Source organism: Trachemys scripta, chromosome 1 (genome assembly GCF_013100865.1).
Source record: "Trachemys scripta elegans isolate TJP31775 chromosome 1, CAS_Tse_1.0, whole genome shotgun sequence".
NCBI lineage: Eukaryota > Metazoa > Chordata > Testudines > Emydidae > Trachemys > Trachemys scripta.
This window is the reverse complement of record NC_048298.1, coordinates 296,838,846-296,863,473: the sequence shown is the minus strand read 5'-3', so window position 1 is coordinate 296,863,473 and position 24,628 is coordinate 296,838,846. Positions and strand designations below refer to the sequence as shown.

Here is a 24,628-nt window from a genome sequence, read left to right as displayed (position 1 = left end):
ACATCCATTCTTTCTGCCTCAGGGAAACACTTTCTGTAATCAAAATGAAATTTCCTGTGAGCCTTTATTTTGAAGATGGTTTAGGTCATGATTTTAGAGATGTGATGTGACCACCCCATTAGTAAGAAATCTTGCAACATGAAATTCAAATCAAGGATAATCCTAGGGTTAAACCACATGAATTTCATGAAGACAGGAGAGTTTTTATAAAACCCAGAGAACCTGCCCCCAAGAAAAGGAAAGTCACAACTATAGAGTTGACCTCATAGACTTCTTTTTCCAGGCATATTCAAGGAACAGAAACAGAAGGACCAAAATAATTGAATTGTTTCTCTGAAAAGAAGTTATGATTAAGGTACTGTAATTGAGGAATTAACTAGGTTATTAAAATCTTAGAACTGAATATTCAATTAAGGTTCAATGTTGCAATAAAAATGAAGGAAGAAATAAAATATTCAGACTAAGTAAGTTACTGCGGAGACAGAAAAGAGAGGACTACAATAAAGATAACATTAATTGAGATTTCAGCTCTCTTTTACAATGGAATGAGAATTACAAGATGATTTTTAGAACTTCTAAAATCTACTTATTCACTTACAAGAGTCTGTTGAGAAAAATATAGACATTAGAGGACTTTAAGGGTCTCTAATCTTTATCATCAGAAAATGTTTAGTTGTTGACTCTTGTTATTGTTACCTTTTACTTTTACAACTATCACAAAATTTAACACAAAATATTACTGAGCTTTTCACATGTAATATCAAAAAGCAAGATATTGTCAAAGGTTAACTTGGAAGACCATATCCAGTAAACTGATATTAACTGTAGGGATGGTTCTCCAGTGCTTTGCACCTTGTGCAGTCATTTCCACCTGTGAAAAGTGGCTGTAAAATGCTATCAGATCAGAATGGTAGCATTTTACATCCACTTTGCACAGGTATGATTCACTATACAGGGAGCACAGTGGAGTGTCAGGCCCTTATTTTTTTTTAAAAGTGAATAAAAATGTGAATAAAAATGGAGGAAACACCATGGAAATACACTCAAATAAATAATAAAAAGTAAAAAAATGCAAGGACAATAGAGAAATACAGTCCCTGAACAATTCAAAAATTAAGATTTCAGCTAAATGGAAGCAATAATAGCAATCTATTTTTAAGTACAAACCTCTGTTAATGACACCTCTGAGCCTAATGCTGCCAGCCTAACTCTACTCACACCCCTCACTTCTGTAAGCAAATGAACAGAAGTACTGTGAACTTCCTGCCAGGAAGTCTTGTACTGCTTCTTCCCCCTTGAGAAAAGAGATTGGATCAAGGAGTCAGGGATGTAGAGCAAAATGGGAGGATGGACCAATTATAATAATGGTTTCCTATCAGATGAGAGCAGGAGGGCCAGTTAGGTCTGGCTTCTTCAAAGCATCTCAATTGTTCCCATCTCTTTGCTTCCCTCCAAATACATGGGAAATGGCTGCTACTGAATATTTAGAGCATATTGGGACTGGACACTGACTACATTCAATTTCTAAAGTGACACTGGCTGGTTGAAACTGAGGAGAATATTTTTTCATGTTAATAGAATTTGATTTGTTAATGGTAATGTAAGTCATCTTTAATAGTTATTTTCCATACTTCCTTAGCAGAAGGAATTAAAGCTTTGTATTACTCAGGTTTAGGCCTTGTAGGCAGGATTGGACTAAGGCAATCTGGCATCCCAATGGCCCTGCCCCTGAGTCTTGCCCCGCTCCCTACCTTGGAGCAGGGATAGCAGGAGCAGAAACATGAGACACCCTGTCCCCCCAAGGTGTGACAGTAGAGCATCAGGGATCCCTTATCTCCTGCTGGAGATGCAGGAGTGCAGTAGTGAGACTCCCCAGTATGTCGCCCATCAAACAGGTTGTATCTGCTTGGTAGAAAGGTGGGTTGAGGCCCAGTGGATTCTTTCCTCCTCCTACACAGAGTCCTCTATTGGAGTGGTGTAGGTAGTGCCCCCTTCATTGCTTCTGGTTATAGTTAACACATCAGTGAGATGCATGGGACACTGAGGTTTTGTTTCAGGCTCTGTGCAGAGTCGGGCAGCCATCACTGTATCAGTTTTGCTTGGTTCATATTTTCAAGCTTTTTGCAACCACGAGCTAGAAATTGACTTTTTAAAAATATTAAAGAGTGAAAGATTCTGATGTAATCATATTACTTCAGGAGTTGAGGCTTTAGACACGGGCCTATAGCATCAATACCTTTAATCCACCCATGAGTTTATGGTATTCTGTTATTAGTATCTTTTTTGTAACCCTCAAGTGTTGGCATATTCTTAGTATAATAATAATAATAAAGGCTGAAGGAACTGGCTATGTTTAGTTTGGAAAAGAGGAGATTAAGGGGGGATATAATAGTTGTCTTCAACTACTTGAAAGGCTGCCATAAGAAAGATGTAGACAAATTGTTCTCTCTTTCCACAGAGGGCAGGCAATGGGTTCAAACTAGAGCATAGGAGATTTAGATTAAATCTCAGGAAAAACTTTCCTAAATGTAAAACCAGGAGGACAGTGGAACAAACTGTCCAGGGAAGTCATGGAAGCTCCTTCACTGGAGATTTTCAAAAAGAGGCTGGATAGCCATCTGCCTTGGGTTGTTTAGACACAACAAATCTTGAATATTGATAGGATGTTAGACTAGATGGACATTGTGATCCCTTCTAACCCTACGGTTCTATGATTCTATGACCTCTATCCCTTGAACTAAGAGTAGATGGTAGCAGTAATAATCTTATGTGTGGATCAGCCAACAAAGAGGGATGTGACACATCTCTTTTTGTTGAACAGCGGAGGAATTTTGGGAATCAGGAATCCAGTTTTCTGTTGCTGGCTCTGGAGGGGCCTTTTGTCCAGTAGTTACAGACAGCCACAGACAAAGAAATGTCTGAAATTCTGAAAGACACTGTGACTATGTTGATAAGATTTGCCGTATTAGAGACTTATATCAGTACCAATTGCACAGAAGTGACTTTGTGCAACTTCTGTTACTTTATTTGTAAGATAGGTGGATGAAAGTTGATCACTTCCCAAGGCTGAGGCATTAGGCCTTGCTCAGTAATGAAGACTATGATAGGCACCGAATTAATGTCAGCCAATGGAAGGGCTGAAACTAAGGGTTTATTGATACAAATACTTAGTTTGCAGTGAGATGGGGTATAAATCTATCCCACACGAACTTGCTGCACACTAAATGTGCATTTGGACTTTGCTGCCACACACAAAAGTTCCCTAATGCACTTTAATCTATTCCCATTTCAAAGCAGGGTAGATCATAGCACCCATGGGAAATTTTCGTTCTAAGCAAAAAGCAGATTTGACAGTAGGATGAGTTGAGCTCTTGCTCTCTTATCTTAGCAGAGACTTCATTTGTGTTCTTGATCTGGTTTTACGGTATTCTTTTGAACCTTTCCATTTACTGGCATTAGAAACTTGCATATCTCTAAATTGTTATGTACTTCAGCATAATATTTCAGTTAATTGTTATATTGGCTGCTCGTCTACCACTGATAGAATTTCAGTAATTATGTTATAGAAGTACGAAGGTGTATTTTAAAAGGCAAAACATATGGTGGGCAGACAATCCCATGCAAAATGTTGATCAGATAATCCTCCGACACTCATCAAGGTCAAATTCAGGCTTCCTGTTAAAATCCCTTGCTGCTTTTTAAACATGGTATTTTTTCCCTTTAGGAATGGCAGAATTCTATTCAGAAGAATGCAGGACTTGCGTTTATTGAGCTCATCAATGAAGGAAGGTAATTAATTTTAAAGCTTTTGGACAAGTAGTCATTTTGCATTTCATTCCATTGGGTGATGCTACTTTCTCACCATCTGTTCCAGAAAGACTTGAGAAAAGGCCATTTTAATTAAAAGAAATTTACTGCACAAATACTGTGCAAAGCAAATATTTAATTTAGTAAGGTATAAAATGTTAAACTCTTATTAATTGACTGAAAACACCCTGTGTGCTGTGTAAAGGTTTGAGGTTTATTTGAGATTTGAGCCATTATCCTACTGAGTAGCAAGGTTGTTTTACACAGAGGATCTAGGGAGCCCAATCTGTAAACCCATCTGCCACTCCATCTGTTTTAGGAGCACAATATTCATTGTGCAGATGCACTTCCTTATACTCTCAGTTCATGAGAAATTATTTTATCTAGACTACTTGGTGCTGTCTAAGGTACTACATAAAACAAATTGAACATCAAGTTTATGTGAGCTACCTAGTTTTACAAGCAGTTAAGCTACTTTATTAACACTAGAGTAATTTTAATGTTACTTTGGTCTGTGTCTGCTTTTATCTTTTGTTCTGTGCCATCATTTTTCAATACTCTCTGTCCAGCCAGCTGAGCAATAATGGTGCACTCTTTGGCTTAGCTGGCAGAAGATATTTCAAGGCAGATGTAGTCATCACCTCCATTGCCTGTATAGCTTCTATTGGCCAGGGAGTAGAAGCCTTTTAAACTTAGATGTCTTTGATGGTATTATATGTGGTGCTGAACAAAAAGCTTCATAATAATACACTTGTTGAAGATTTTTTTGCTGGTTTGTTTTATAGTTTCATTTTTACTGGTAGTATGACATTAACAATACAGAAACATCAAATCTTCCCTTGTTGAAATGTTATCTTTATTGATGGGGCATAATTATTTTGGTCTAATTGTATGATATACTCATATGCTGTTCAGTCGTACATTCTTGTCATGGGATGACTAATAAACATAGTAAAAATAATGCAGTAAACAGCTCTATCTAGAAACTAAGTTTACACACTTGAGCTAGACTTTCAGTTGGTGTAAACGTTAAATAATAATAAACTGTAAAGTAAACTTGGTTTCTATAGTTTTGTCCAAATTTCTTGGCTTGTCTCCCGTGGTTTTTAAACGTAACCATTTTAGCTGGAAAACTCACCCACATTTTTTTTTTTTTGTTTACAGCATCATCATCTGATAGTAAAATTAGATCTGATTATTGCACATTCGTTAATAAAATGACAGTGCTGAACAAATTTCAAAACTGCATTTTTTAAGTTCATATGTAATAACTGTGAAATATCAGTGGGCTGTGTACATCCATCTAGCAGTAACCTTCAAAGCAAAAGGAGCAGTATTAAAGAACTTGCTCTTTAGGTCCAACCAAATGAATGCCTAAACAAACGATCTGTAGGTACATCTTCTTCCACATATTTTTGTCAAAGGCATGTTTCAGAATATGTGGGTGAGTGTGTGTGTTACTAGGACACTTGTTCTGCTCCACAGTTAGCAGATCAGTTTTTAATTTACCCTTCTGGGGATAAAGATAACAATCCTTTAAGTGGAAATTGTTATAAATATTTATTCTACTTAATAGCTAAACTTGTGAATGTGATTCATCAATCATAGCTAGAGAATGTGATTGTGCAGTTGTCAACAATTAACAGGACATAAACAGTTGATGAATGTGCAGATGAATTAAAGTGCTCCCTAGGACAGCCTGAAATTATAAACTGGATCATTTAAAGGAATCTAACAAAGGATCTTTATAATTAAAACAAAGCACGGTTAATGGGATGTAAAATTGCATATAATCACTATCCAATAATGACTGGATTTTAAATTATTAAAGTGCAAAATGAAGACTAAGAATAGTTAAAAAGTCTGAATTAGATTGTGAATGATCTATTTAATAAATCAACAGTTTCACCAAAATAAACCCTGTCTAGCTCATCTTTTTTTAACAAAATTAAAAATACCAGGGAAGTAGTTCATAATTTTTAATCATTCAGTCTTACACCTTCAGGTTTTAAAATATGGATGTTATTAAACGGTTTCCTAACTTTGATTTCCTGTTTTTTGTTTCTGCATCAAAACATTTGTGCACCATTGTGATCTTTAATGACTTCACTAGAAATATAATGAAACAAGATTTTTCATTATAATAATTAGTTTGGACTCCTAAAATAAAAACAGATTGCCCACATTCCTGTTGCTTGGGTTTAGATAAATAGTGTCCTGTTTTTAAATAATATGTATAGGTATATTTGTATTTTAGCTTACCCACAGTAGTGTTGTGCTATAGATATCTGAACCGCTTCTATTTGTGTAGTCATGATTTACATGACATTCGGGCACTATTTTCCAGTTTTAGGAACATGGGATTACTACCCAGGTACTCCTGAGTTTATTTCTGATTCTGTTGCTGACTCCCTCTCTAACCTTAGACAAGTTACATTACCTCTGTCTCAGTTTTCCCAAGTGTAAAATTGAGATAATACTTACCTACCTCAAAGGGCTGTTATGAGGATTAGTTCATGGTTGACAATTAAAATTAAAAAGTTTCATAATTGCTAAGTATTATTCATAGGCACTACTATTTTCGTAGTTTTCAGTATAAAAAGAGCTTCTGGTTATAACATAAATTTAATATTTGCGAGACAAATTTCTAGGAAAATTCCATTAAATATCAATTTGTACATTGCCACTGCAAAATTTTTCAGTCCTTAGAATCATAGAAAGGTAGGGCTGTAAAGACCTTGAAACGTCATCAAGGTGCTGAGGCAAGGCTAAGTACACCTAGACCATCCCTGACATGTGTTTGTCCAACCTGTTGTTAAGACCTCCAATGATGGGGATTCCACAGCCTCCCTTGGAAACCTACTCCAGAGCTTAACTACTCTTATAGTTAGAAAGTTTTCCCTAATATCTAACCTAAATCTCGCTGCTGCAGATTAAACCAACTATTCCTTGGTCTGTCTTCAGTGGACAAGGAGAATAACTGATCATCATCTTCTTTATAACAGCCCTTAACACCTTGGAAGACTATCAGGTCCCCTCACAGTCTCCTTTTCTTAGGACTAAACAGCCACAGTTTTTTTTTTTTTTAACTTTTCTTCATAGGTCAGGTTTTCTAACTCTTCAATCATTTTTGTTGCTCTCCTTTGGAATCTCTCCAATTTGCCCATGTGTCCTAAAGTTTGGCACCCAGAATTGGGCACAGTATTCCAGCCATCAATCCTCACCATTGCTGAGTAGAGCAGGACAATTACCTTCCATGTCTTAGGGCTTGTCTACACTACCCGCTGGATTGGCGGGCAGCGAACGATCCAGCGGGGGTCGATTTATCGCTGAGCACTCTCCCGTCGACTCCAGTACTCCACCAGAATGAGGAGCGCAAGCGGAGTCGACAGGAGAGCATCAGCTGTTGACTTCTCAGTGAAGACACCACGGTAAGTAGATCTAAGTACGTCGATTTCAGCGACACTATTCATGTATCTTAGATCGACCCCGCGTGGTAGTGTAGACATGCCCTTATATACAACACTCTGGATAATGCACCTCTGAATGTTATTAGCCTTTTTTGCAACTGCATCACATTGTTGACTCATATTCAATTTGTGATCCACTGCAATCCCCAGAGCCTTTTCAGCAGTACTACTACCTCCTAGTCAATTATTCCCCATTTTATAGTTGTGCATTTGATTGTAAAGTATCAGCTTCAGGCATGCCTCTTTAATCCATTTCACATTGGGAATATGCAGAGTTGATGGTACTAGTCTCACAAATCAAGAACCCCATTAATAGTTGTTATATCATTCCCTGAAAATTAGGATTTCAAATGTCCATTTATTTGCCGAAATATACGTGTCAAATTATTTGGAAATTCATTGGCTCAGAGCAAACTAATGATAGCCAATAATGAAAGTGATGAAACTTTTTACCAATGATACACAGTACATACCAGTGAAAAGTATTTAGCACAAAAAATTGTAAGTAGTCTTTTGATGACCTTAAGAAAACCATAGTTCAATCAAAAGTATTTATCTGTACTATTCTTCTTTTGAGTATGTATAAATGTTGAACTCACTATAGGTGCATGTGCACCTCATGAATGCGATAGAGGAGCTTTTTTAGTAGCAGTCTCCATCCAGGCTGAGCATCATCTTGTGCCACCTTTTGCTCCCATATGAAGTCAGAAAGAATGGGATATTCGCAACCCTCCCTCACTTCCTTCTTACTGCCCCTGGCAGCAAGATGGAAACTGGTGAGTATCCAACCTGCTAATTTTTAGCTCAGGCTAAATTTCTTCAAAACCTTCCAAACTCTTTATTGACTTCTGTGAACTAATCTGACATGTCTGGACATAACGCTATTGGTCAGACAACCCCCTCCCCATACACCACCTCATATAGAGCCCCTTGTAGTGGGCTCCTTAACATGGTGGACCAAAACCTGAAGGCTTCAAGCCATGTGCATCCTGTGATGAACTTATTCCCTTGAAGGCTAGAGACAGTAAGTGTCTCTTCTGCCTGGGAGAATTGCATATTCCAAGCAGATGTTCAGTGTGCTTATCCTTCTCTACTAGAATGCACAAGTCATGAAGCTAAAACTCTACCTTCTAGATCAATCCATGAAGGTCTCATCAAATCCAAAGAAATGAGCTCCAGAATACTGTAGAGCCCTTCAAATTTTTATCCACTGATATAAAACAGATATCCAAGAAGGTGCAGGGATCTATTAGGAGCCACAGCAGGGACAAAAGACAAACTGACCCCTTAGTCGGGTGTCAGTGAAATCAAATGGATCATCAACTGAATTAGTGGCCATTCTTTGGCAGGAAAGAGGATGTGGATGAAAATCTACATTTTGACAAAGGAACAGCTTGAGATTCCTGTCCAAACAGAATTTCTATCTGCTGAACCTCAGCTGGAGATGATTCTTGTGCAAGAGAAAGGACTATAAGGGGAGATGGCAGATGCCCCAAAACATCTCTCTCTTCTTATCTCTCTACCCACGTCGTCAACAATACCTGAAGAAACAAAAAAAAGCAACATTGGACTGTGGGAGAGATCCTGTCTGAATGGGGGTTTAGCCAGTAAAATCTGGTAGAACATATGGTGAGACAGACCTTTGCTTTTGAATTTATTTAGCTTATTAAGTTAGGTATAAGTTGTGTTTTATTTTTATTTCCCAATAAATGTAACCAATTCTGACTTTTATCCCTCATTACTTGTAATCACTTAAAATCTATCTTTTGTAGTTAATAAACTAGTTTTATTGTTTTATCTAAACCAGTGTGTTTGGATTGAAGTGTTCGGGAAACTCCATTTGGGATAACAAGGCTTGTGCATATCATTTTCTATTAATAAATGACTGATTTTAGATGAGCTTGTATTGTCCAGGAGGGTGCTGGGCAGTACAAAGATGCACATTTTGGGGGTAAAGTCTGGGATCGGAGATTTTGCTGGTATTACTCTGCAGTGTAATCCATGAGTGGCTGGCTATAGCAACCATGCAGTGTAACTAAGAGTAATTTACATGCTGAAGGCTGTGTGAGAGCAAACCAGGAGTGGTTGCTTACACCGCAAAGCAGTGTAAAAAGCACCTCAGATTGGAGAACTGAGGAGACACAACTATTCAATGGTTCAGATGTACCCTGGGTGATGTCACAACTCCTTGTTCGACAGAATAGAGCGAGGCACTCTTACACCAATATCAAGCCAACAAAAGCCCTGTAACTGCAATGCCATTGCTTGAATCTTTGAACTCGGCAAGAAGAGAAGGTGGTGTGAAACTGTCATGGTGCTTGACTTCACTGGGTCAAGCCACAAAGCCTGGAAGCTCCTCCGTCTTCTAGGAAGTGTGGCTCCAGCAGCCTACAAACTACCTCAACTAAGTGCACATGCCATCTCTGCACAGTTAATTGCCAACTCCCTTGTGCCGATGACTAAAACATAAGGTGCCAAGTCCACAAACAACTTTGCTGTGCACTAAATCAACACCAGGTGTCTTCACCCCTTTCTGTCCCCTACATAGTAGATGAAGTGGACCAAGGGTCTTTCCAACACTATATCCAGAAAATAGGGAGGAATGGACAGACTGTATCCAGAATTCTTGAAGAACTTGGTCCAAAGGCAAGAAAGCTGCTGGCAGGCTTCTTCGGCAACATCCACTCTTCTAATATAATACTAAAAGAGTGGAAGGTAGTCAAGTTTATAGTCATTTTAAGCCCAGAAAAGAGGTCACTGACCCAAAAAGCTACCAGCCCATCTCCCTCCTTACCAATTGCTATAAACTGTTGGAGTAGCTCCTACTTTTAAAGATACAGCTGACACTGGAGCAACTGGTCCCCAAAGAGCAGGCTGGATTTAGAACTGGTCGCAACTGCAGTGACCTTAACCAGCTACATAGAATCTGATTACCAGTGAAAATTACAAACATCAGCATTCATGGACCTTTTTTTCTGAATAAAATACTGTATGGCTCAAAGATCTCATGCTGAAGTTATCATTAGCTTTCCCATGCGAATCAACCATCAGACTCATCACCTAGATGCTGAATAACAGAAGATTTACCATACACCTTAGCACATCTGCCAGTAAATCACGGAGATTGAACAACAGCCTCCCACAGGGATATGTATTAGCACCTGCATTGTTCAATCTCTGTACCAGTCACATCATCTTATAAATTCATCTCTGCAAATGACATTGCACTAACAACACAAGTGTCCTCTCTGAAGGCCACAGAAAAAGTCATGAACAACGGCCTCCAGACACTTGATGTATTTCAAAGCTTGGCAACTGAAACCCAATGCTTCAAAAATACTTGTCTCTGCCTTCCACTTGAGTAACCCATGAAGCCAAAGTGCCTCTGAAAGTGGACTTTTGTGGTCTGCCTCTTTCGTGTGCCCACAATCCACCGTACGTTGGAGTTACTTGCAATCAGACACTGAGCTGTAGTCAACACCTAAAGAAGATAAAGACAAGGATTAACATCATCCAGAAACTTGCTAGCACATGCTGGGGATATGATGCACACACACTTCAAACGTCAATTCAAGCTAGGCTCTTGCCAACAGTGGAATATTGTGCACCAATTTGGTGCAACAGCCCACATGCTAATCTTGTTGACACTAAAATTAATGCCATGCTTAGAAATGTTTACTGACTTTCTCAAATCAGTGCCAATATTGTGGCTTCTAGTTTTGGCAGGCTTACACCTGCCAACGTCAAGTGAGACAATGGTGTGATCCAGGAGTACAAGAAGATTCTGGTTTCTCTGGACCTGCTTATACAATATCTCAATTCACTGCCACCCTCCTAACTCAGATCCAGGACACGTTTCTGGATACACACGCCAACATTACAGGACAATAAAAAGGATGCCAGCACTTACTGGCTTGAATCAGGAGGCCACTTGTGACATCCCAAACAAAGACTTGATTGACGAGCCAATGAAAGGAGTACAGAGAAGCCAAAATCCCAGGACCATTGGACTGCATTTAACTGCATTCAAACAATGCACAGAAGGTGTGGAATTTCCTCCACAAATGGAAAATCTAAGAATTGCCAAATTGTGACTGTGGTGAGGTACAAACCATGCAACACATCATGAACAACTGCCCCATTCATGCTAGCAGTGGTGGCACCAGGGGGAGCCATCTAGTTAATCCAGAAGTATTAGAATGACTTTTGAAACTCAGTTATGATCTCAGCCCATTGCTTTTCAAATGCCATACAAAAAGATGATGATTGCTGGATAAAGTGGTATCTCCAGCATCAGTACAGGCATTGGATGTATTTAAAGTGGTCCAGGAGCTCCTTGTGAGGATTGCTGAGACCCCAGAGATAAAGACTTTTTGGTTATATCAGAGAAATCCCACAAGCAGTGTGACATACTGTCAGCTTCTGGTCAATCAGGATTACTCTCCCTATTGATGAGGAATTGCTAGATCCAGCTAAAATCCCTATGGCAGATGTGAGCCACTATAATACCAATAGCAAAATGAGTCAAGAAATGGTACTAGGTTCCCCCTTTAGGGTTTGAGTACTTCTGCACTCATGCCAATCCAGGCCCTTTGTTTGTGTCAGCTGTACAAGAGAAATCAAGGTTGAGCAAAGGTGCACCAAAAGACAAAGTCCCCAAATGAGTGACCTATTTGGGAGGAAGGCATACTCCTCAGTTTCACTGCATGTGTCAAACTGTCAGGCTCTGCTGGCCAAGAATGACTTTCTTACATGGGACAAGGTGACATCCTTCTTCGCAGAGCTCTCATGCAGTAGAAGGGACAGCGTAAGGGCATAATTAAGGAAGGCCAAGTGGTGGCCAAGACAACTTTGTAGGCAGTAATGGATGCCTCAGACACCAGAGAAACAGAGTTATCTACTATAAACCTTGTCTTGAACTCAAAGCCTCTCTTTAGGTAATCGTTTAGTTACCCCAGCTCCAGATCATTAAGAACCTAGAAGGTAAGGACAAAGATCTTGAAGTAGACATGATATTCTGAAGAGTGGGGACCCAGTGTAATGATCAGAGGACAAGTTTGATATACTCACAGTAGCCTGTGTTTTTGAGGAGCTGAGTTATTGCATTCTGCACTAGTTGTATTTTCCTCCGGATTGATGATTTCATGTCCATACACATTGCACTGCCATAGTCCAAGTCAGGAGATGAGTCATTTATTAATAAGGCACGTCATAAGGTGCGAGGATGCGGTACGGTGTCTTACTCATACATAGATGTTAGCGGTGTCACTGAATTACACATTCTATGTGAGAGCTCAGTATCAGTGAAGAATTTTGGAGCACTTCTAAACTGTGGACTAACCTGACTAATTGTGTATTGGCATTTCAAAGCAGAGGAGACTACATGATGGCTCCAAATTCCTTAAAATGTTTTTCTCTGTCAACCAGCATAATCACTGTCTTGGATGAGTTTAGCTTCAGTTTGCTCTTCTTCATCCATGAGTTAAGGTTGCCCAAGCACTGGGCTAGCTTGATGATGATAGCGTTGTTGTATGTTGCAAAAGACAGAGCTGTGTATCAAGTTTGTTACTGACTGTTTAGAGAAAGATTAGAGACACAAGGTGGGTGAGGTAATGTCTTTTATTGGGCCAACTTCTGTTGGTGAGATACAAAAGCTTTCAAGCTTACACAGAGCTCTCTGTAAGCTCCAAAGTTTGTCTGAGTTGCATCTTGGCAAATCTCAGCAATGAGCATCTGATAAAAGTACATCTGTTCCTCTGGACAAGTAAGCAGGCAGGTCTTCAGGAATGGGGACACGGAGTGGGATATTAGCTAAACTATATCAAATATGCATTCTGTAATACATTTTGACTGTTGCTATTTAGAATTAGGCTGCCTTTTTAACTTATCTGGAACATCCAGACATATTGGGGGACATAATCATAACTATTTTATACAGCAATATAAAAAACTAAGAGTTCTCTTCACTTCCATTCTATGCAAGATATTTGCTTGCACGAACTGACTGCAACATAGCGAAACTAAAAAAGAAAATTGATGAATGTGAAAATTCATATCTGAAGACATTATTTGGGTAGGAGAGTTAATGACTACTGTCGCAACCTGACCCAATATGGACACCATTCTCTTGTGAGTAGTCTAACCACATGGTCCTACATGCTTCCAAATCAACTGAGTTTGCGCAAAGTCTATTTACTGTTAATAGCTCTGGGACTCTAAGACTCACTCCCTGGCTCATATCACTTGCCTGAGTCCTTTCTTGGGCTATGGGATCTGTAATCCAGTGGTTCTAGCCCCTGAAACAAGCACACCAGATTTCCCAAGCTCCCCAGTCACTTGCATACATTTTCCCAGAGTTCAGCGAAGGCTGTGGGCATTCTGGGTTTCTAGTTTAACCTCCTTGGGGTCAACTTGGCAGGAAATCAAGGAACACAGACTTAGCAAAGGAATTTCTTAACCACAATGACTTTACATTTACAAGCACTTGAGTGTTACAGCTCTTTGTAAAACAACAGAGTCCTGAGACGCATCTCCGCAAGTCTATCTTACCCCTTCTGTGAGTCAGAGTCTGCTGGCGTTTCAGACTGGGCAGAGTTCCTCCTGCCCTCTTGTTCTTGCAAGGCTTTCAGTTCTGATGGTTGCCCCTCTACCACCACCCCTTTTTATGTTTAATACACCTCTCTGTAGAAAACCCATTGTTCCATGGGTCAGTAGTTGAATCATTCAAAGCTGACAGCCTCAGATTACTGTATTGATGGCTTCAACATACTAGTTAAGCCTCTTTCCTGGGCAGAGCAGCTATCTGGAATGCAATTCAGTAAGTCGCCTCCAGAAAGTTTAGACCTGTGTTCAGCACGTAATGCAAAGGGAGTTCACCATAAAAAATGGAGTTCTCAATTTGATACAGATATATCCGACTCTGTCACATCCTTGTCCTTAGTAAAAGCAAGGACTTAAACTAAACAGCTTGCACAGTGTTATGCTCAGTGCAGATAGCCACCATGCTATGAAACAGAGAGGTAAGAGTCTGTCTCTCTCTCTCTGTCTCTGTCTCCAGGAATATTGTACTCAATTCTACTCATCTTTTTACTGAGAAGATATTAACACACTAGAAATTCAAAGAAGAGCAACAGGTTTAGGAGGTTAGAAGAATTAATTTATGAAGAAGGATTAAACAATAGCTACTAAATTATGACTTGGAGTGGACCTAACTGTCTACAAAATGTAGACATTGATTCTGATTAACAGAGAGGAATTATTTGGAAGCAATTTAGGTGAGAGTGATCATGAAACAGTTTCATTATCCCGAGGAAAGGAAGTAGTGAGAGCTGCAGGATAAAGACAGTGAACTTCAAAATAGAAAACATTAGTCAAGTCAGAGAACTGGTAGATAAGGTACCATGAGAAGAAAAAGGAGTTCAGGAGAGCTGTCAGTTTCTCAAAGAGGCAATAAAGGCCCAATAGCAAACTACCCTGGTGCAAAGGAAAGATAGGAAGACTAATAAGAGGCCAATGTGGCGCTGTCGGGAGCACTTTAATTATCTGAAAATCAAAGAAGGAATTCTACAAAAAGTAGAAACATGGACAGATTGCTAAGGGTGAATGCAAAAGAATACCATAAGCATGTAGGACAAAATCAGGCTAAGGCACAAAATGAATTTCACCTAACAAGGTACATAAAAGGTACACCTCTACCCTGATATAACGCTGTCCTCGGGAGCCAAAAAATCTTACCATGTTATCGGTGAAATCGTGTTATATTGAACTTGCTTTGATCGTCGGAGTGTGCAGCTCCCCCTTCCCCCGAATTCATTTATATCGGGTCGTGTTATATTGGGGTAGAGGTGTAGTAAGTTCTGTAAATACAATATGAGCAAAAGAAAAATAAAGGAAAATGTAGGTCCATTACTTCACAGGGAAGAAGTGCTAATAACTGATGACATCAAGAAGATTGAGGTATTTAATGCCTATTTTGCTTCAGTCTTCACTAAAGAGGCTAATTGTGATGAAATACTTAATATTAACATAAACCACAATGTGGAGAGTACAGGTTAAAGCAGAGGTCCCCAAACTGTGGGGCGTGCCCCTTTAAGGGGGAAACAAGGAACATTCGGGGGGGGGGTGGGCCAGCCCCCACGGAGGGTAGGAAGGGAGTGCCATCCTGCTCCACTTTTGGCCCCGGCCCTCAAGTCGGGGTCCTGGATGCCAGGCCTGTGCCCAGGGTCTTGGCACTATGCCTGGGTTCTGCACTCACCCCCAGCTGTTGCCCCAGCCTTGGCAACCTTTACCCCTCTCCGCATCCCTCCTCCCAGTAAGGGGTAAGATGGGGTACAAGGTAAAAAGTTTGGGGACCACTGGGTTAAAGAATATTTAAATAAGTTAAATGTATTCAAGTTGGCAGAGCCTCATGAAATTTATCCTACGATATTTAAGGAACTAGCTGAAGCAATCTCAGAACAGTCAGCGATTATCTTTGAGAATTCAAGGAGCATGGGTGAACTCCCACAAGACTGGAGAAGGGCACATATAGTACCTATCTTTAAAAAGGGGCACAAAGAGGCTAGGGGAATTATACACCAGCCAGTCTACTTGGAAAGATCCTGAAAGAAATTATTAAACAATCAGTTATAAGCACCTAAAAAGAGTATAAGCAATAGCCAACATGGATTTGTCAAGAACAAATCGCGTCACACCTGATTTCCTTCTTTGACAAGGTTACTGACCTAGTCTATGTGAGTAAGCTAAAGAAGTGATAATCTTGATTTTAGTAAAGCTTTTGACACAGACTCATAAGCAAACTAGGGAAACGTCTTTTAGATTAAATTACTATAAATTGGGTGCATAACTGGTTGAAAGACTACTAAAACAAGTTATCAATGGCTTGCTGTCAAACTGGGAAGGTGTATCTAGTGGGGTTCCACATGTGTGTGTCATGGGTCTAATACAGTACAATATTTTCATTAATGATTTGGATAATGTAGTGGAGAATACGCTTATAAAATTTCCATATGACACCAACCTGGGAGGGGTTGCTAGCACTTTGGAGGACAGGATTAGAAATCAAACAGCCTTGACAAATTGGAGAATGAGTCTGATTTCAACAAGATGAAATTTAATAAAGGGCAAAGTACTTCACATAGGAAGGAAAAACAATGCACAATTACAAAACGGAGAATAACTGATGAGGCATTAATACTGCTGATAAGGATCCGGGATAATAGTGGATCACAAATAGAATATGAGCCAACAATGTATTCCAGCTGCAAAAAAGCAAATATAATTCTAATGTGTATTAACAGAAGTGTCATGTAAGAAATGGAAGGTAATTATATTGTTCTATTGAGCACTGGTGAGGCCTCAGCTGGAATATTGTGCCATACTTTAGGACATATGTGGACAAATTGGGGAGAGTCCAGAAGAGAACAACAAAAATGTTGAAAAGTTTAGAAAATCTGACCTATGAGAAAAGGTTTAAAAAAATGAGCATGTTTAATCTTGAGAAAAGAAGACTGGGAGAGGACCTGATAGCAGTTTTCAAATATGTTAAGGGCTGTTATAAAGAAGTTGATGCTCAGTTGGTCTCCTTGTCCACCAAAGGTAGGACAAAAAATAATGGGCTTAATCCACAGCAAGGAAGATTTAAATTAGATATTAGGGAAAACTTTCTAACTATAAGGGTAGTTAAGCTCAGGAACAGGCTTCCAAAGGCAGTTGTGGAATCCCCATCATTGGAGGATTTTAAAAACAGGTTAGACAAACACCTGTCAGGGATGGCCCAAGTATACTTGTTCCTGCCTCAGTGTAGGGGGCTGGACTAGATGATCTCTTGAGGTCCTTCCAGCTCTACAGTTCTGTCATTCTATGAAATATATGTGGGATGTAAATATGTATGGGCAATATATTGGTAAATATACAATAAAGAACAAAGCTGCCTTTTTGTAGAAAGAGAAAATAGATGACTAAATAGTTTTTATTCCATTTCTATGTTCTGTGATTCTATTGTAAGAGATGGAACAAAAATAATTTAGTCTGCTGATCCTCTGTGCTTTATTGAGAGATACCTGGTTTAGGGTGGTATAAAGCAGCAGACTTGTCTCCAGAGTCTGGTGTAGCTTTCAGTGCTGTTGCAGCGCTATTTGCCTTTGTACCAACATGACTAGAAAGTCAGATTCATCACCCTCTTGACACCAAGAGCCTCGGAGCCCAGGTGATGGTCATGGCACAGTTAGTGTTGATGATTGCCAAGTTAGGATTGACTTCCATCCTGTTGAGATCAAAGCTGTTTGCATGCTGGTAATGAGAAGAACTCACCTGAGACCTCAGATAGCCGCTCCACAATAGAGCAGCAGCAAAACAGTGACATCTACTCTGGAAGTTGGCTAGGATAGGTAAGTTTAAGAAGGAGACTATCCCTGATAATGTCACAGCTAACCTGGTGGCTGAACTTTGTGATTTTGTCCTCACCCACAACTGTTTCACATTTGGGGACAATATATACCTTCAAGTCAGCGGCACTGCTATGGGTACCCGCATGGCCCCACAATATGCCAACATTTTTATGGCTGACTTAGGACAACGCTTCCTTAGCTCTTGTCCCCTAACGCCCCTACTCTACTTGCGCTACATTGATGACATCTTCATCATCTGGACCCATGGAAAAGAAGCCCTTGAGGAATTTTACCATGATTTCAATAATTTCCATCCCACCATCAACCTCAGCCTAGATCAATCCACACAAGCGGTCCATTTCCTGGACACTACTGTGCTAATAAGCGATGGTCACATAAATACCACCCTATACCGGAAACCTACTGACCACTACACTTACCTACATGCCTCCAGCTTCCATCCAGGACACACCACATGATCCATTGTCTACAGCCAAGCTCTAAGATATAACCGCATTTGCTCCAATCCCTCAGATAGAGACAAGCACCTACAAGATCTCTATCAAGCATTCTTAAAACTACAATACCCACCTGCTGAAGTGAAAAAACAGATTGACAGAGCCAGACGAGTACCCAGAAGTCACCTTCTACAAGACAGGCCCAACAAAGAAAATAACAGAACACCCACTAGCTGTCACCTTCAGCCCCCAATTAAAACCTCTCCAGCGCATCATCAGAGATCTACCACCTATCCTGAAAGATGATCCTTTACTCTCACAGATCTTGGGAGACGGACCTGTCCTCGCTTACAGACAACCCCCCAACCTAAAGCAAATACTCACTAGCAACCACACATCACTGAACAAAACCACTAACCCAGGAACCTATCCTTGTAACAAAGACCGATGCCAACTCTGTCCACATATCTATTCAAGTGACATCATCATAGGACCTAATCACATCAGCCATACCATCAGGGGCTCGTTCACCTGCACATCTACCAATATGATATATGCCATCATGTGCCAGCAATGCCCCTCTGCCATGTACATTGGCCAAACTGGACAGTCTCTACGCAAAAGAATTAATGGACACAAATCTGACATCAGGAATCATAATACTCAAAAACCAGTGGGAGAACACTTTAACCTGTCTGGTCATTCAGTGACAGACCTGCGGGTGGCTATATTACAACAGAAAAACTTCAAAAACAGACTCCAACGAGAGACTGCTGAGCTGGAATTGATATGCAAACTAGACACAATCAACAAAGATTGAATAAGGACTGGGAATGGCTGAGCCATTACAAACATTGAATCTATTTCCCCTTGTAAGTATTCTCACACTTCTTATCAAACTGTCTGTACTGGGCTAGCTTGATTATCACTTCAAAAGTTTTTTTTCTCTTACTTAATTGGCTTCTCAGAGTTGGTAAGACAACTCCCACCTGTTCATGCTCTCTGTATGTGTGTATATATATCTCCTCAATATATGTTCCATTCTATATGCATCCGAAGAAGTGGGCTGTAGTCCACGAAAGCTTATGCTCTAATAAATTTGTTAGTCTCTAAGGTGCCACGAGTACTCCTGTTCTTTTTGCATTCCTTGACTGAATCTCTTCCTCAGGGGAAGAGTCAGGAGATGTACAGGGCATTGACTTGAGAGGGCATCAGGTACAGGTGGTCTTTGATGCTAATGGTATGTAGGTGGAAATGGATGCCTTTGGAATGGATGCCCAGCCTGGTCCTGAAAAGGCAATTACAACATCTTCTGTGATGTACAAGGTGTAAGCTCAGGTTTCTTAAATGGTAGGTCATTTGCCTGGTGACAATTAGCTTGCAGTGTGAATGAGTTTCTGACTCTAGTGAATGAATCACCTTAGACTAGATTTTACAAGCAAGCTATGGACTGTTTAAATTAGAGATATATTTTCATCTTAATGAGCCTATCATCCTGCCAACATTTTCCTGTGCTCAGATTCCCTTCCTGATAAGGTTTTTCAATGTTAAAAGTTCTTTTGATTTCTACTTGGAGCAGACTAAAGTCCTTAAAAGGTTTACTAGACTCTTTTATTTTCATTTGACATCTGCTCAATGGGCACTTTTGTCACAAAAGTGATCATGTCTAACTAGCTGTCCAACTGTATTTCTTACTATCATACTAAGAGCTGGCAGGCCTTTCTTTACAGGAGGTCATATCATGGCTCATACTATCTGAGGCAGAAGTACTGCATTTGATAGCATTAAGGGATATTCCAGTTTGTGACATATATAAAGAAACCACCCAGCCCTGCCTATAAACATATGAAGCATCTCAAGACCAACCTGGTTTGGTCTCTTGATACTGCAGTACCTGGTTTCAAGGTGCCCAAACTCTCCTAGAGTTTTTTGTTTCTTTTAGAATTGTATATTTCTGAAAATTAACAGTTGTGAGCTGGCAACTCCTGGAGACTTTTTCTATTAACTCTTATTAGGCTTTTTTCATTTATAAAAAATAGTTTTTATGTTAGACAGTGACTTTTGGAACTGCTTTTTGTTATGTTTTATCATAGTTCTTTCTATATTGCGACATGCCTCTTCCCTCCCCCCCGCAAGCTCTACTTACTCTTAAGAGTGAGAATCTTGCACAGATAGAGGACCTGGTTCTCATTTATACGAAGGCTTCTTTACACCATAGGAACACAGAAATTGCATTACTGAATCTGAGACAAGGGTCATCTAATCCAGCATCCCATACCAGATGCTTCAAAGGAAGATGTAAGGACCCCACAGTTGGTACATGTAGGATAATCTGCCTCCCCCCATGCACACACTAGGTTTCATCCTGATCATTAATAGTTAGAGATCATCTTAAACCTGAAGCATGAGGTTTAAACCCTGAAGCATTTGTATTGCTGTCTTCACCTGATTGCTGTGTCATATTTTTCTTGCTGTAAAAGAGTGTTCATGTTACTTTGCAGACAAGATAGTTCAGTCCAAATTCAAGCAATCTACTGCCATGGAAACAGAATAGTGTCTTGGGGGATACAAATGTGGTGATTTCTCTGCTTTAATTTCATGTGGTATTATTCATTGAGGATATGATGGTGCTGGGGCAATTTCATGCTACAACTTGTGGGTTTGATTCTTGTCCTTCCTGGACTGTAAAAGACACCAGAAATAACCGGTTCCCTTATCAGGGATATTGTAAGTTTTTCTAGCAGGAAGAGGAGAGGAGGAGGGCACCTTTCCTTCAGTTTTTAAAGAAGCCATTGCAGGCCATATGCACAGTAAATTTACTTTTGATGCTGATAATCTGTGTAACTCCCTACAAGCATCCCATCTCCCATTTTTGGTTAAAGTCACCAAAAAGATTATGTTGGGGCAATTTCTGGCAGTATCTTTATTCTTCAGACTTCCTTTGACCATGGTCAGTCTGGTGACAGGTCTATATATGGGGTACAAACTGCATTGCTTGCATTTGTGTATGATCTGTGTGTGCATTAATTATGATCTTTTGCTAGCAGCAGATGAAGGCACTGATGACTTTTGATCTGTTGGCAGCCTTTGATGCTGTTTATAATGCAATTTCATTTTTTTAAATTTGCGGACAATCTTAGGATCCTGCTGTGATGCTTCCTGGGGGAGCCCAGGGTTGTGAGGCACCTCGCTACCACTTGCATGAGGAAGCCTTGTCTGTCCCTGCCATGTGTCAGCTGCCTGATTCCACTGGCCACAGGCAACACAAGCACTCCCCTCTAGGCCTCGTAGGAGGCGCTGTCACTCTACAGGTAGTGATAGGCACAGTCCAACATCTGAGCCCTCTGATCATCTCCCTGGAGTGCCCACCTCCTGTTTCATTGGACACTCAGCATTCACCAATATGCTGCTTCCAAAGAAACAGTTACACCCCTGCTTTCCACCTCAGGTCACCACTCCCCTTAACTCACAGCACTTAGATGTGTTTATGATGAAATCAAGTATAAGTTTATTTAACAAATAATAGAGATTCAAGTAGTAGGAAGTAGAAATATTGGAAACAAATGATTGTATGTAAAATAAAATCATAATATGCATTCTAGAGCCTTGTCTTAATTAACAAGATCTTCTCGTGTCTAGTAGGGTAGGCTATTGCCCACCAAAATCTTTGCAGTGCTTTACAGCCCGCCTGGCTGTGATTGTTCTTTCATGAGACAAGTACACTGTCTGTTTACCTTTTAGGTGAAGTAGTCATTGTATCTCTTTGTACTCCAAGATATACTTCATAAACAGGACACCTCCTGCTGACTGTTTCTTCCTGTAGATTTCCTCTCTTCTATATTCCACAATCACTTAGTTGGCACATGGTTCAGTCTGGAAATAGCCATGCTGGGTGAAGTATGTAATACACCAGTGACCAGACACGGAGATAGGGTCTGCTACCTTCTGCCTGAATGGAACAGCTCTGAGGTGTGTCACCGCCTGGTGACCTGCCTTAATTCCAAGACGTTAAGAACATAATTTGCAATACAGATACATAACTCCTTAAATATCCAGCCATACATTTTACAATCATTATGATGACCAGTGGGCTACCAGCTCTCAGTAGAGACTTCACATGCTACCCTCCAGTGAACTATTATGTAGATATCAGACCCAGGTGATTCCTGTAAAACCTTATGCAACCCCAGCTCTCTTGGCGCCAAGGGACCTGAACCATACCAGCTACATTGCTATCTTTATGAGAGACGGCAAATAGTAATTGTAAGCAATTATACTAATGCCACAGGAGTCAGGGATGTCATTTGAGAAAAGTTCAGGGGTCTGGGGGCATACTTGCTTCTCTCTCCCTGCCTCACCTGCTGTGGGGGGAGCAGGGAGGTGATGTGGGCAGACAGTGAGCCAGGGTGGGTGTCTCACCAATGGCTGACGCAGGGCTTGGATCAGGGCATGGCTTGTTCTGTGATTAGTTCTGGCCCAGACTGCTGCTGCTTCCTGTGACAATGTAAGGATTAGGTGACCTACCCCAGCCTGCCCAACAGCACTCCCTGCAGGCTTGGGGGAGACACCAAAACCTGGCTACCAGGGAGCTATGAAAAGTTTGGGGTTGTGCGGGACAACTGCTCCTACCGCTCCGTAGCAAATGATGCCCCTGAGAAGACTCCCCTACGTTGTCACCTCTCTTGTTCAAGTCGTACATTAGGCTGCTGGTTTGGTATGCGCTGCAGTATATTTAATATGATGACATGCAGCTCTTCATCTCCATCACATCTGATCCAGCTAGAATAGCTGAATGAAATCCACAGTGTCAACATGAATTTGGGATTGGATAAGAGCTAGCGGACTATGATTTAATTCAGACACGAGAGCAATAATGATGTTGTTACTGCCACCTCTTTGCTGAATGGAAGCGTATTTTGGGGCTTTTTAGGCCAGTTTCCTGTTTGAAGCAGAAATCAGTGACACCAAGTAAAGTATTTTCATAGTTTATTTGCTAACTGTGCAAAGTCCCCATTTCCTTGAATAGAAATGGCAACAAACTTTAAACACAATTCTGTTTTTCAGAAATCTCTGGTAAAGTACCACTGACCTATCCCCTGAAGCAGTTGCCTTGAGCCTCTTTCCCTCTCCAGGAGTCTCACAAAACTGAGACACATCCTCCTTTTTATAAATTGAAAAATACTAATGTAGTAATAACCATGAATAAATCTCACTGCTCTCTGTTCACTCAGGGCTAGATTTTAAAGATATTTAGGCACCTAAAGATGCAAATAGGTACCTAATGAGATTTTCAAAAATGTCAAGACACCATCCCATGGGACAAATATACAAAACTCTCATTGCCTTCAATGAGAGCAAAATTAGGTGAGTATTGAGCACTTTTGAAATTCCCACCCAAAGAGCTTGTCCTAACCATAATAGGGGGAGAGAGAGCATAGTCATTTTTGAAAAAGAGCTCTCAATCTAGTTTTTTTTCAATTATTGTGTCATGTAGTGTTGCCAATTCTTGCAATTTTATCATGAGTCTCATGATATTTTTCTTAAATCCCCAGCTACTGGAAACCTCTGATTATGAGAAAATCTGTTTTCATTTAATCTCAGCTTTCATATTTGTAAAAAGTGAGTTTCTAGCCCTCTTGGATGAAGAGAAAAGCTTTAAAATATTACCTGAGTTCACACAAGTTCAAAAACGAAATGCAAATTGGAAAAAATCCAAAATGATTTATGTATTTATTAAGAATCTGATTTTATTGCAGAAGTCTCATGATTATTTGATTTTTGGCAATACTGGTATTTTAACAGTGGTGCATTCAAATAGTTTCAGTTATATCATGTGCATTTTTTTTTTGCATTTCTTTGATTTTTGCAGCTGTTCTACATAAAAATAAAAAGACATTGCATCTTATATGCACTGTGGGCATTCAAATTTTAGTTAGCTAGATGAAATACCAATAACAGTTAAGCAGTTGTTCCAATAAAAAATGTTCCTGTATTCATGCTGTATTTGTGGTTGCAGTCTCACTATAAGCAGGTCCAAAGTACACTTCTGTAAGCAGTGTTTCCTTTAGTTAGCTAGCTGATACTAAACTCACTGCATAAGGCCTCTTTCATTGTAGAGAGTTTTCTCTGTGTTTTCCCAAATACATGAAATTACAATGAACTCCTCTGAAAAAGTTAAATTATTAATGTAAACTAATTTAGCAATTATAATTCATTTGGTAAATGTTAAACTTTTTCCATTCTAAGGCAAGCTTATTGAAATAATTTATTTGAAGAAAGTCAAATATGAAGATGGATTTCAAGTGTTTTATTTTGTTTTAGATTATTGTGTCATGCAATGAAAGACCACATAGTGCGTGTTGCAAATGAGGCGGAGTTTATTTTGAACCGACAAAGAGCTGAAGATGTACACAAACATGCCGAATTTGAGGTAAGCTCAAGATTTGATGAATTCCTGCTTTTCTGTTTTCACTCAGCCATCACTTAGACTGTAACCTCATACAAT

The 24,628-nt window shown here is 39.9% G+C and overlaps 1 protein-coding gene across 14 annotated transcripts in view; it reads left to right on the top strand.

Moving 5' to 3' along the window:
- The window catches only part of NBEA (neurobeachin), an 834,265-nt gene that overhangs the window by 432,033 nt on the left and 377,604 nt on the right, over positions 1–24,628 (top strand). For all 14 annotated transcript variants that reach the window (XM_034758618.1, XM_034758629.1, XM_034758620.1 and 11 more), the window contains 2 exons: positions 3,725–3,789; positions 24,445–24,553. In XM_034758618.1, coding sequence (XP_034614509.1) covers positions 3,725–3,789; positions 24,445–24,553 — 174 coding nt within the window. The remainder of the gene's footprint in view (positions 1–3,724; positions 3,790–24,444; positions 24,554–24,628) is intronic.